This window comes from Arvicanthis niloticus, chromosome 9 (genome assembly GCF_011762505.2).
Source record: "Arvicanthis niloticus isolate mArvNil1 chromosome 9, mArvNil1.pat.X, whole genome shotgun sequence".
Taxonomy (NCBI): Eukaryota; Metazoa; Chordata; class Mammalia; order Rodentia; family Muridae; genus Arvicanthis; species Arvicanthis niloticus.
In genome coordinates this window covers 27,160,765-27,174,903 of record NC_047666.1, presented here as the reverse complement: position 1 = coordinate 27,174,903, position 14,139 = coordinate 27,160,765, and the positions used below count along the sequence as shown (strand labels likewise).

The following is a 14,139-nucleotide window of genomic DNA, read 5'->3' as shown; positions in this document are numbered from 1 at the left end:
GACTCTGAGGCATGCTATATAAGTCTATTGGGGATGTTATCTCTATTTCTGTCTGCTTCCTCAGCTTCTACTAGTTCACTCCTCTTGTTAACACCCAAAACGCAGTCATAGCTGAAGAACATGGCAGCCTTTCCTTTGCACGTCCACACTGTCGCCTCCTCAGACTGAGCAGACCTCTCCATACCACAGTCTTTCTTTATCAGAATGTCTCCCCTCCCAGGAAGCAAGCATGTTCCATTGACAGAAAGGATTCTTGATATTTTGAAACCTTGTTTGTTAGGAGAATGAACTTGAACTTAACCCAAGTACAAAATAAAGTAATCCCAAACCTAAAGAACTCTAATGCAGACACAATGTTTTTTAGGTAATTTTGAGTACAGATAACAGACTGAATCTGCTGGCTGCCATATAGTTGATGCAAAGGGCCTGTTTTTATTGATTTTTCACATCCTTACTGATTTTATTCTGTTGTTTTTGTTATTAGAAAGAATTTTTTTAAAGATTTATTTATTTATTTTATTTATGAGTACACTGTAGCTGTTTTCAGATACACCAGAAGAGGGCATCCAATCTCATTACAGATGGTTGTGAGCCACCATGTGGTTGCTGGGATTTGAACTCAGGACCTCTGGAAGAGCAGTCAGTGCTCTTAACCGCTGAGCCATCTCTCCAGCCCTCGAAAGAATTTTTAAATCTCCTAATTTGTATGTTTGTCTTTTTTACTTAATCTTGTCGGGTTTTTCTAATCTCAAAAACTTAAAAAACTCACTGGAAAAGCCATAAAAATGGAAATTTAAATCAGAGCCTCTGTACATTGGTGATATTTAGACACTTTTCAGAGCTGCTGTGGGTGGGGTTATTTTCCCAACTTGATGCTTTGCAAGTTCATTTTTGATGTGTAGAAAGGTGCTCTCTTGATGTTGATTTTATGGCCTGCTACTTTGCTAAAACTTTCCATTGTAAGTCTCCTGGTGGACTTATAGGGTCTCTTAAAAAGAGGACCATGTCACTGACACAGAGGGATAGTGTAAAGAGAGGACCATGTCTCTGACACAGAGGGATAGTGTAAAGAGAGGACCATGTCTCTGACGCAGAGGGATAGTGTAAAGAGAGGACCATGTCTCTGACACAGAGGGTTAGTTTGATTTCTTCCTCCCCCATTTGTCTGTCTTTTATTTCTTTCTCTTTCCTTATGACTCTGAGATTTCACACATAATGAATAAGAGTTGGGAGTGAACAATCTTTCTTGTGTCTGACTTTAGTTTTTCCTCAGTCAGCATGTTATCCTTGGGTCACAGTGGACTCAATACTGAGTGGATTTCATTTAACCAGACCTGGGTCTTGGAGCCCACAGAGTATGCAGCTGCTGGGAAGCTGTCTTCCTGGCACTGGATCATGCCCCAGTGATTGGGCCTCTGAAAGCTTGTTCTTTGGGAGTCATGGGTCCCTGTGCTGTCCTGTGTCCAGGAACCCACTAGAAGAATCAATGCTATCCCACTGGGTGTTGACCTACAGCACTGGCCAAGCTACCAGGGAAGGAGGATGAGTTAAGACTGCAGAGAGCCCTGTGAAGATAACCAGGTCTCAGAGGAAATGGAAGCTCCTTTCCACTAGAGGCATCAAGTAGAGAGGCCCTCTGAGTTTCAGGGGTTGAGGTTGTTGGTGGGAGGAAGAGACTAAATGCAGGAGTGACTGTGGAGTTGCAGTGCTGGTCACTGTATCCTGTCTCATGACACTGCATCTTCATCTTCCCTTTGAAAGTTAAAGCCCCATCCATCTTAGCCTGCCATCCTTTAGCTTCCTGTCTTAGGGTTTACTGCTGTGAGCAGACACTATGACCAGGGCAACTCTTATATGGACAGCATTTAATTGGAGCTGGCTTATAGGTTCAGAGGTTCAGACCATTATCATCAAGGCAGGGACTTGGCAGTGTCCAGGCAGACATGGTGCTGGAGAAGGACCTGAGACTTCTACATCTTGTTCTGAAGGCAAGCTGGAAGGAGAGAGACTGGCATCCCCAGGCAGCTAGGAGGAAGCTCTGAAAGCCTACACCCACAGTGACACACTTCCTCCACCAAGGCTACACCTCCAAGTAGTGTTACTTCCTGGACCAAGCATATTCAAACCAGCACATTCCACTCCCTAGCCCTCATAGGCTTGTTCACACATGAGTCTATGGGGGCCATACCTAAACATAATGCAAAATATATTTAATCCAACTTCAAAAGTCCCTATAGTCTATAGCAGTCTCAAAGTTCAAAGTCTTTCCTGAGATTCATTCAGTCACTTAACTGTAATCCTGTATAAAGTCAAAATCAAAAAGAAGATCACATACCTTAGATATCGTAGGATATACATTACCATTATAAAATGTCATAGTAAATACTGGGACAAACAAGACCAAAACTCAGCTGGGCAAACTCCAAACTCTGCGTCTACATGTCTGATGTCAAAGCTCTGAGACCCCACACTCACAGTGACACACTTCCTCCAACAAGGCCACACCTTCAAGTAGTGGCACTCCCTGGGCCAAGCACATTCATACCACCACACTGCCCTTGGGTCAGTTCCTTTTCTTGCTTTAAAGCCAAATATTTAGTTACTTGAGATTTCTAAACCAGACTTTGAGGAACACTCCAGTAATAAACAGTTAAGACCATTTTAAACTTTTCAATAATCTTATTCAACTATTATAGGGAAAATGATGTAAAAAAAAAGAGACTGCCTGAAACATACTCATTAGAGAAAAAACACCTTTTAAGTTTCAAGTGGCTCCAGATAGTAATAAAATAACAAGTAGTCCATGTAGAAGATAATACTTACCAGCTGTGATTGTAGTTCAGTGGTTAGGGTACCTGTCTGGCATGCTCAGGTCCCTGGGTTTGAGCCACAGTACTTCTAAAGAGAAGGAGAGAGGAAGGGAGGGAGGGAGGAAAAGAAGAGAAGGGAGACGAGGGGACAAGATGAACATTTATTTGTCAGTGGCTTATTCTTTCATTTTTGTAGGTTTGGAATGTTTTAATAAAAACTAACAAAAGTCCTCAGATGCCCAGCAGTGGTTTCTGGAGTGAAGACGACGATCTCTGGTGTTTATGCCCTGCTGTGTTCTCCTTCCCTCATGCTCACACTGACTGACCTTTAACCGAGAACTGAGTTTACTAGTCAGTAACTTGCACCAACGTGTTCAGTAGGGAAGACATTGCTGAAGCTTTCCCATTTGCAGCTCTCTGAAGTACATGTCAATTGTTCATTTTTCTCAAGCTCAGAGTTTCCATTCGAGCAGGAGGTCAGACTTGGGTTAATTACCCCACACAGTGTAGTGTAGACGCTCTGTACACACAGTCTAGTGTAGATGCTCTGTTCCAGTCTTCACACCTGTTGAGTCATGACCTAATTAGCTGTGTACTTGCACTCCCGAACTGCTTACTGCTCACCCACAGGAAAAGTCAAGAAGAGAAAGACACCTGGCACAGGGCTGTCCTGCAGCAAGCAGTCTGACTGGCTCTGGACCTGCTAAGGACAGAGCCTCCCACCCACCAAGCTGCAGCTTCGGCAGTGCTGTACATGTGGTGTAGGCTCTGTGGGTATGCATCCTCAGACTGGGAGACTGAAGCTTAGCGCATGAGAGGTGTTTGCCAGGATTCTGATGGGACGCCTGCCCCGTGTTAGTCTTCACCCTCTTTTCAGTAGCAACGTTCCCACCATAGAATCTTTACTTTCCTGCAGAGTCTGTAGAGGATGTTTGGTGGCGGGAGTATTAAAATCAAATTTAAATTGCCCTTGAGTGGGCAGGGAGATCTATTGTGCTTTTTTTTTTTTTTTTTTTTTTTTTAACATGCTAGTCAAATTACCTATAATTTAACTAAATTAGCCAAAATCAAATACAATTCAAAATCCAGTTTCTCAGTTCCAGTGTCCACATGCGGTCACTGTTTAATGTGCTGAATAGCATGCAGAGAGACTGTTCAGAGATTTTAGGGAGTTCAGTTACCGTGATTCTTAAAATTAGCATTAAATTCTGTCAAGAAAATAGGTCTGTCATTACAAGTTACGTGCAGTGACATTGTATTTTTCTAAATCTCATTACTTAAAGTTATGTTTTTATAATAACTTCCTATTGCCTGGAATAAAGACAATTCTTGGAACAAATACAAAATATTAGGTAATGCTAAAACCCAGGAAACTATTTATAAATCAGATGGTTCCACATAATTAGAAATTATTTGCTTTACTCAATAGTATCAGAAGCACAGAAGAGAAAAATACATAATACTTTAAAAGTAATAATTTTATAATTTTATTATAGAACATTTTAACCAAGTATACACAATCTTAGCTGATAAAAATAAAGAAAAGGTGCTTTTACACTGGTGCTGTAATTTATAAATGGAAGCTTTCATCATCTGATAATTATGAAGCTCTTAAATCCAGTTCATTCATTTGCCTGCCCTCTCTCTATACTGTTGTTTCAGAGCTCAAAGCACTAACCCTGGCGTGGGATGTACACTCAGTAAATACTGTAATGAAAAGGCAGATCTACTGGGCAGAGTAGCACTTGCCTGCAATCCCAGCAAACAAAGAGCAGGAGGGCGAGGAGTGCCTGGGAAACCTGGGAAACCTGGGATCTGTAGCAAGAGCCATTGTGATGGTGACGTGGCGATGGTGGAGGATGAAGGGGAAGGAGAGAAGGAGAGGCAGGGGATGGAGGGACGGATCCTTTCATGAGCTGCATCTTGGGCTCTGACTACCTGCAGGTTACCGAGCACGCTGCTTATTGTCATAGCTCTTTTCAGTCCTTGGAGAACTCTGTCCTGGTTTTGCCTCCTTTTCTTTTTCAGGAAGAACCCCCAGCACAAGATGGAATATAGGCACAGTGCTCTTCCAGGTCAGTAACTGTACTTCAGTCAACTCAAAAGAGACCTTGGAGTAATTCTCCAACTAGACCAGGTATTTCAAAAGTAGTGTTGCTTATAGAGTTATTGTTGCTGATTTAAGTTACTTCTCCTAGATTATTTTTAATGAGTTTTTAGTTGAATCTTTTCCTTTATTTATGTGAGTATAGTGTTGCTCTCTCAGACACACCAGAAGAGGGCATCAGATCCCATTACAGATGGTTGTGAGCCACCATGTGGTTGCTGGGAATTGAACTCAGGACCTCTGGAAGAGCACTCACTGCACTTAATTACTGAGACATCTCTTCAGCCCTCCCAGCCCGCTTTTTAAAATGAACTTTCAGAAGCTGAATTTGATAGCTCATACTTGGAATCCCAACACTTGGGAAGACCAGGGCAGGAGATGCCTCAGGTCTGAGGCTAGCCTCAAGTTTGAGGCTAGCCTGGTCAGTACACTAATTTCCTGTTCCAAGTAAATGAAAGAATTATAACCTTCTATCTGACAAATGCTTTTCCCAGTTGTAGCAGAGCAGCATATGTGTCTCCTTTGTTTGGCATCTCTTATGCCAAACCCAAGAACAAAGCATCAAGCTGGCCTAGCAGTGGTGAAAGCACACATACTTCTGTACCGGAAAGCCGGAGGGTGGGGCCTGGATCTGGACAGTGCTATTGGGTTGGCTCATTATTACTGTCAGTAATGTTTCTATTTCCTTTTGTCATCCTGTCTTGGAGGGCTATTCCTTCTCAAGGTGCTTTCTCTCAACTCAGGGACTTTGACACCCTTACTAGTCTGGGACAGTGCGATCGGTCAGTGTTGACATCTGGGGAAAGAATGAATAACTTCGATTCGTGATCCTTAGAAGAAAGAGTGAGTTTCCTTCCTTCAGCTATAGATCCTGTGAGCCATTCTCTCCTGTGAGCCAGTCACCGTAAGGGTGATTGTTCTGAACCAGCTCGTGAACCTTCTCCAGTACCACCGGGATCGTGGGCATCCCTGAGAGTGCAAACCTTTAGTTGCCCAACTGGCCATTGTTTTGCTTGTTTTTGAACGCTAAGAATTCTCCTCTAGATAAGTCTCAACCTCTTTGTACCATGTATATAATGTGAGGACCAATTCAGTAAATAATATTTCTGCCTGTGAGGAGAGATACAGCATATGATGGCAGGACAGTACTCTCTAGTTCTTATACCTACATATGTGACCAGCTTATGACAGAGCAATGCAGATGACCTCACAATGAGAGAAATCCATGGAGTATCTTTTTAGTGTGTTAGTACTCCAGACGTAAATGGACCCTTTGTTGTTGAAATGTCCCCCCATTCTTCAAGAAACTGAACCCCAAGAGATCTAGAAAGAAAGCAGTTAAAAAAAGCAACAAGGCTTATCAGAGATTCAAGCTGCTACTTAGATAGGAAGATCTGAAAGAGCATAGGAACATGGGCTGTTGGAGCCTGATGCAGTGGGAGCACAGGCTGTGGGAGCCTGATGTAGTGGGAGCACAGGCTGTGGGAGCCTGATACAGTGGGAGCACGGGCTGTTGGAGCCTGATGCAGTGGGAGCACAGGCTGTGGGAGCCTGATGCAGTGGGAGCATAGGCTGTGGGAGCCTGATGCAGTGGGAGCATGGGCTGTTGGAGCCTGATGCAGTGGGAGCATAGGCTGTGGGAGCCTGATGCAGTGGGAGCATAGGCTGTCAGGTGCCTGATGTAGTGGGAGCATAGGCTGTCAGGTGCCTGATGTAGTGGGAACATAGGCTGTGGGAGCCTGATGTAGTGGGAGCATGGGCTATGGGGGACGGATGCAGTGGGAGCACGGGCTGTGGGAACCTGATGCAGTGGGAGCACAGGCTGTGGGGGCCAGATGCAGTGGGAGCACGGGCTGTGGGAGCCTGATGCAGTGAGAGCACAGGCTGTGGGAGCCTGATGCAGTGAGAGCACAGGCTGTGGGAGCCTGATACAGTGGGAGCACAGGCTGTGGGAGCCTGATGTAGTGGGAACATAGGCTGTGGGCCTGATGTAGTGGGAGCACGGGCTATGGGGGCCGGATGCAGTGGGAGCACGGGCTGTGGGGGCCAGATGCAGTGGGAGCACGGGCTGTTGGAGCCTGATGCAGTTGGAGCATAGGCTGTGGGAGCCTGATGCAGTGGGAGCGCAGGCTGTGGGAGCCTGATGTAGTGGGAGCATAGGCTGTCAGGTGCCTGATGCAGTAGGAGCACGGGCTGTGGGAGCCTGATGCAGTGGGAGCACAGGCTGTGGGAGCCTGGTGCAGTGGGAGCACAGGCTGTGGGAGCCTGATGCAGTGGGAGCACAGGCTGTCAGGTGTCTGATGCAGTGGGAGCACGGGCTGTGGGAGCCTGATGGAATGCTGAGAAAGTACTATATAAGTTTATAAGCTATTTTTCCAAATGTGGAAACCTACTACTAGCTTGATACATAAAAAAAAATCCCAAACACCAAACTAGTCTTTTGCTTTAAAGTAAAACATTAAAAATATTATTATAGTATATATTAAATTTTCTTTCTCAAGAAATATTGTACCAAATAATATTTATGGGAAAGAAAAAGGGAACAAAAACCTAGAGAATTAGTCAAGTATTCTGCTGTGAGGCACGTGCAGCAGCATTTTGGAAAGATTCTCCTGGGAAATTCACCCAGGGTTTTGTGCTAGGCAAGAGCTCTGCTGAACTGTGTCTCCAGCCCGGACTGCCATTCCTCTGTGACAGCTTCCTCTGCAGAAACAGAGCAGGCCAACACGGCCATCTTTAATCCTGTCTGATGAATAGTAGGCGGGGTCAAACTTGTGGCTTATTAGTTTTCTGAAAGGAGTTTTCACCGCTGTTTCACGTACCTGCTTTCCGTTTGTAAGACAGATGACAGCCATTTCTCCGGCTCTGTCCTCACGCAGCCAGTCCATTTTCACAGTTCATGTTGCTGCACTAATTGGGAGAGGTGTTAAAGAAGACTATTTTGGCTTTAAAATGATCATTTTAGAGTTACAGATGATCTTTGAGATAATTATTTCATAGATTTTTTAATTGAATTCCATTATATGAGGTTTGTCATCCTGACACAAACTAGAGTCAAACCACAATTGAAGAAAGGAAGAAGAAACCACAATTGAGAAATTACCCAAATCAGACTGTCCTGTGGCATATTTGTGGAGCATTTTCTTGATTGCTGGTTGGTGTGATGTAGCAGGGTTTAGCCCACTGTGTGCAGCCCCACTGTGTGTGTTATCATCCCTAGCCATGCAGGCCTGGGCTGTGTAGCAAACTGTGTGAACTAGAAAGCCAGTCAGGAAACAGCTCTCCTCCAGCATTCCTGCCACTGCTTCTGCCTGAGCTCCTGCCCTCACTTCACTCAGAGATGGACTGTGAGCTGTAAAATGAAATAAACCCTTTCCTCCTCAAGTTGCTTCTGGTCATGGGGGTTTATCACAGCAATAGAAAGCAAACTAGGGCAATCTGCATTGGCTGACTTAAGACACAGAAATCTGGACTTACATTCCCACTGTTATAATTACCTACTGTTTCTCACAAGCCACACTGGTTTTGGGGGGAACCCCCATGACCAGAGGCAACTTGAGGAAGAAAGGGTTTATTTCATTTTACAGCTCACAGTCCAGCTCTGGGTGAAGTCAGGGCAGGAGCTCAGGCGGAATAGCCAACCATAAGACTTAGAGTACAGCAGTAAGAAACCTATAAGCTTTGTTGGGGAAAGCTGCAAAAGAAAATGAGTGACTTCTGTATTCACCTACTTTAGAAGAAACAAGATCACTTTGATTTTGCATGTTTACACAGAAATTATATTTCAAATAATAAACTAGGTCTGATGAAAGAAAAGGCTGCGAGCCCGTAATTTAAAATTTTATGCTATCGAATTCTGTGCACATCTACTGGGAGTCAGAATGATGAAAATTGAAGTTATCACAATGTGTTTTGTTACTGATTTAAAAGTGAACAGCTGCTTCTGGGTTCTGTCAATTCGGTGCTGTGTGATCTTTGCACTGATGGGCTTTCTCTGCAGCATAGAGCCTGGCCCTGGGAGTCTTTGCTTTGACTCAGGACCGACTTCCCCAGTTCTCCAACTGAAAAGTACCCTTGTGTCAGAAAGTTTCAGTACAGTTTGCAAGTAGTGAGTGCTGTCCCAAGCTGAATGAGAGGTTTCCTGGTTAAATCTAGATGTCTGGACACCACAGTTCCATCCTGCATAACATGTGCAGCGGGGCTTCTTACCTTGTCTCCAGCTGTTCTCCAGATTCTCTGTGCATATAATCATTGGCTTTTATTGTAGAGACAACTTATTCTGAGGTTATGAGTTAACTTTCAATACCTCTGTGGCCCAGTTAAACTGAAAGACAGAAACAGACATTTCTAAAACCACCTTCAGAAACTACCAACAATGAGACAAAGACCAGCAATTCCATGTGAAGTGACGTTTGCATTATTTAATACTTAAGCCTGCTAATTGAGTCTACTGTAGTAGAGTATTAATTGGTCCCACAAAGATTGTTACTTTTCAGATCTGCAAGATGGTTCAGCAGGTAAAGTGCTTGCTGCCAGGTCTGACTGGGGGTTAGGGAAGAGGGAGAACACAGCGTCCCACAGATTGTCCTTTGACCCTTTAAACCTTCTCGTGTACACCCTGTACCACTCCCCTTTCTCTCACACACACATCAGGTAAATAAAAACATTTAAAACCATGTTAATGCATATCTATCCAGGTCTGTGACCTAAGCACTCTGGAGACTGAAGCAGAAGAACCACAAATTTGAGTTCATCCTGGGCTTCCCAGCAAAAGCTTGTCTCCAGAAGGGGAAATGCAGTATCCGTGGGGCATTGTTAACAGACAAGAGCTGAACTTCAGCCGGCATCTCCCTAATAATGCAGTGATGTCTCTTCATTCAGAAATCAGTAAAGTACCCTGCTTGGAAAATATACTGTCCTCAGACTCTAGGCTTTGTAAAGGAGACAGAAAATAAGATTCTTCTGTTGAATAGGACTCAGTGCTCAAGCAGCTGGAATAAAGCCCTGTACTTGTGGGTTTTACAATGGTGGAAAGTGTATATCTGAACAGTTATATGATGTTATATGCTTTTAGCATTAACAAAGAAGAGAAGAAAAGTCTGTGTAAGAAAATATGTCTGGGATACTGGGGCTGGAGGAAGATACCCTTCCCATAGCACAGTAAAACAACACTCTGGGGTCCTGACATTAGAGCACAGGCCTGCAGCATGGAGAAAACCGAGTTCAAAAGCCCACCAGTTCTTAGACTGTGCCAGGACCAACAACAGGTGTCAAGCAGAGCAAGGAGAGTAACACACCCATGACTTAGCACTCATAAAGCAGAGGAATGCAAGGTTAGGTCAGCTTGGGTTACATTGTGAGACCTTGCCGTAGGAGAGAAAGAGGAGGAGGGAGAAAGCAGAGAGGTGTGCAGTGAGATCAGACCATAGGGATAAGTGCACAGAAATGACTTCAAGTCTTCCAGCGTGAGATGCACAGCTACTGGGGGTGTTCTAGGCTCTCAGTGGAAAGATGGCTAGAGGGAACAGTTGGAGGCTCTCAGAGAGAGTGCTTCTGGGAAGGAGATGATAGCATTGACTTAGGGCAGAGTGGTAAGGGGAGCAGTTGATACTTGGGAGGCAGAGCCCGCCAGATTATTCCAGATATTGGAGTCAGTTTCCAGGGAGGGAGAGAATCAACATGACTCTAGCTGACAGGCTGGAGAGTGGAGGAGTTATGTGTCCAAGTCTGTGGACAAGATAAGTAGGTTCGAGTGAGGGGACTTGAGGGTTGCGTAGTGGTATCGATAGTTTCCAGAGCCTCTTAGTCGCCTGAGTGGATATGCTATTCAGGAAACCATAGGATGAAGGCTAGAATTCGTGGCATTTGGCCAGGGCTTAGACATACACAGGAAGAGTTAGGAAAGAATATTAAATAGAATCATTAAGAAATTAATTAGAGACAGGCCCCAGCTTGAAACGCAGGTGGTCTAAAAATGAGAACGCGGTGGGGTGAGAATGCCCTGCAGAGACAGACATGCTAGGTGTCGTCAGGGTTTTGCTTTAATGTCTATTTTCTTGTGGATCCTTAAGATGCTTTCTGGATCTGAAAGACACCAGTTTACTGAGGTATCAGTAGCATATTAAATGCTTGTGCATAGTAAATGCTCGTTTGTGTTTGTGTCTAACAAAGCATACGCGAGACCTCCGAGAGCATGCACGAGGGTGGAGATTGGCTTTCCTTGCTTACTCCGTTCCTCAATTTCAGCTACTCTGACACTTAAGCTATTTTGTAAATGCATTTGCTATAAGAAAATGAGGATGGGTTAAGATTAGCTGAACACAAAACATTCTTCATGCTGTTTGACAGGAGATATGTCTACAGGTAAGTGGACCACAGTGTCTCCCATGGGAAGGGGGTGTGCACTTCCTCCCTATGAGACTTGTGTGATTATTATGTAATCTTTTTAGGTTTGGCTGCTAAGCAATTTAGACTATTTGTGCTCAATGTATAATAAGAATTTTAAAATTGACTTTGACATGTATATATTCTGCTTTTTCTATTATTAGCTTTTACTTTTATTTGCATTACATTATTACATTATCATTAATATAAGCTACCTTTAATCCTTTCTGAAGTGAGCTGTGATATTGAGAAAAATGTAAACATATTGGGCTGTAGCAATAAAAGAATAGACATTATTTGGGTGTTCATCTAAGCTGTAATGCTACATTATGTGTGAACATTATATACAACAACAAAATATACACAAAAGTGCAGGTGTTAATACTTTTTTAAAAACTGGCTAAAACATTGAAAGTAATGTTTGTAAAACATCAGAGAGACTAGAGAGTGGTAAATTAACCGGCAATGGAGAAATCGAGCATTTAGAACAGCAGAGACGCCCTGAACCATCTTCCCCAGGAAATGTAATGTACTGTCAGAGAACTGGAGTCTGTACTTAGATCGGTCAGAGCTGAAGACAATCAGAAAGAACAAAGCTGGGGGATCTGGCAGGAAGCCCTTTCCTACAGCAGTTTGGAGTCCGAGATCAGAGGAAAGTTAGACGGGACCTGGAACAATATGGAGAGGATCCAGACCTGCTGGGACTTTCCGTACTTGATGACTTGTACCTGGGCACCTGCTGCTGGGGCCTGCCCCTGCTGCCAAGATGTCCAGAGAAGCTTCCAGGTTGGTTCTTAAACTCGGTTTTCAAGCATCTGCTTACAGATGGCACGTGCTGCGGCCAAGTCAGTGGGGACAGGAGAATAACCCTCTCAGGAGGGACTGAGGAGAGATGACATGAAGTGTTTTCTCCCACTGGGAAGACCAGGTGGCATGATGTTATCAGGGACAGTCACTTTGATTCTCATGGGCCAGTTTAGTGACAGGTACCTCAGTGTGGAGAATTAGGACAATAAGAAACAAGTGATCAGTTTAGTGTCTGTCCTAAAAACTTAAGGTGGTAAGCTATTATATTAATAAACTCTTGCTGCTGAGTGGTGACTGCTGTGTCGTTTGTCAATATTTTGTCTTTTAGCCAGAGTTTCTCTGGATGAAGATGACGATGGTGCTGGGCAACTCAGTGATGATGAGGACGAGGAAGATGAGCCGACGGATGAGGATTCTGATTGGCAACCAGGAAAGGAAGATGAGGAGGAGGAGGATGTGGAAGAGCTCTTGAAAGAAGCAAAAAGGTTTATGAGAAGGAAAAAGTAGCTTTCCTGCAACAACATAAGACTACATTTGCTTTTCTCTGTGGGAAATAACCATTTTCCTCTTTTAATAGTTCTTTGCACTTGAAACCTTGAAACACCAGCCTTCAGTGAAATAGGTAGAATGTATGCTGTGGCCTGTTTTGGTGCCTATTTAATGCATCTGTCAGGGGAAGCAGGTAAAGACGTTGGGCAGACTGATACATTTCATATACTGTACATACTGCTAATAAAAGCCTTGGTTGTACAAACCTTTGATCTTCTGCCCAGAGGTCTTTATTGCATACCCTGCGAGCTTAGCCAGGCAATCACAGAACAGTGGGACAGCACAGCCCCAGCTGCTGTTGGAAGAGCCCTTCACAAAGCTAGACTTGAACAAATGACAGCCCGCAGTGTGCTCTGTCTCTAATGTATTAGATGTGGCTTTGAGATTTCATTTGCGGCTTTTGTCCTTTGAATCCTGGGAAACTATTAACAAGTAGATGCTGAAAATGGTCCTGTTAACCTACAGGGTGGTGGTACTGGCCTTGCAGGGAAATGGTTTTTGCATCCACAACTATGAGTGTAAATCTGTGAGGTATTAAAATGACTGAAGAGCATTCAATTGCTCTCACATGCCTCGCCCGCTTACATTAGGATGCAGAGAAGCTTCTAGCCACAGTCTTCTCCGAGGGTCGCCTGAGAGGAGTGAGTTCTCTGTCATGGATAGGGTTCTGGCCTCTGAAGAAGCCTCTGCTCCAAGGAGTGGAGTCTCTCTGGTTTTACACAGCTTACACTTCACTCTGAGCAGTCTGTGCAGATTGGGGGTTCATCAGGTCATGAAACAGCAAGCCAAAGCTTGTCATTCTTCTCTCAAGAGGAAATAAAGTGCACATCTTAGAACAAAAGGTGTCGCATATGTTTTCTTAGTATTTATGAATCTCCATGTAATTGTACAATGTTAAAGTTTGCTTAAACTGAAGACAGAATAAATATTTCCCTATTATCAGTTGCTGTGGCTTTTTTGCAAACTTGTTTATCCCTCTGTATCAGGTTCTCTAGAAGAACAGAACTGATAGGCTGTACGATACAGGGGATTTGTTAGATTGCCTGGCATGGGGAGGGCTGGGTAGTCCGTATGGCCGACTTCACCCTGAAGAGGCAGAGAACTAGCATCTGCCCAGTGCATGAGGCTGAGTGAGTTCACAGCAGTCCAGTCTGGCATGGTGGCCGAGCAGATCCAGAGAGCTGCTAGTCCTTGTACATTGGAAAGCCAAAGAAGCGAGTTTCCATGTGTTGGCCTAGGGGAGCCACACAGGCAGAAGTAGGGCTGACATACTTACCAGCAGGCAGGGGAGGTATGCAGCAGACAGCACAGCTTTCCCACTGCTTTAGATCTGCACCTCTGGGTGGTATCCCCCTCTGGGGAGGGTCTCCTCCCCTCCCCCAATTAATCCTTCTGGGAAACACCCTCACAGCCTTGCCCAGAGGCACATGTTTTAGCTAAACCTAGATCCAGTCAAGTGACAGACCAAGATTAATACACCTT

At 44.3% G+C, this 14,139-nt stretch overlaps 1 protein-coding gene across 4 annotated transcripts in view; it reads left to right on the top strand.

Annotated features, from left to right (window-relative positions):
- The window catches only part of Aplf (aprataxin and PNKP like factor), a 47,674-nt gene extending 34,075 nt beyond the window's left edge, over window positions 1–13,599 (top strand). For 2 of the 4 annotated variants that reach the window (XM_076940068.1, XM_034512558.2), the window contains exons 9-10: window positions 4,839–4,885; window positions 12,437–13,599. In XM_076940068.1, coding sequence (XP_076796183.1) covers window positions 4,839–4,885; window positions 12,437–12,615 — 226 coding nt within the window. In that variant the 3' untranslated portion in view covers window positions 12,616–13,599. Of the gene's footprint in view, window positions 1–4,838; window positions 4,948–12,436 lie in introns of all 4 variants that reach the window. The other 2 variants (XR_013112500.1, XM_076940069.1) reach the window with 2 other exon arrangements.
- The last annotated feature ends 540 nt before the right edge of the window (window positions 13,600–14,139 follow it).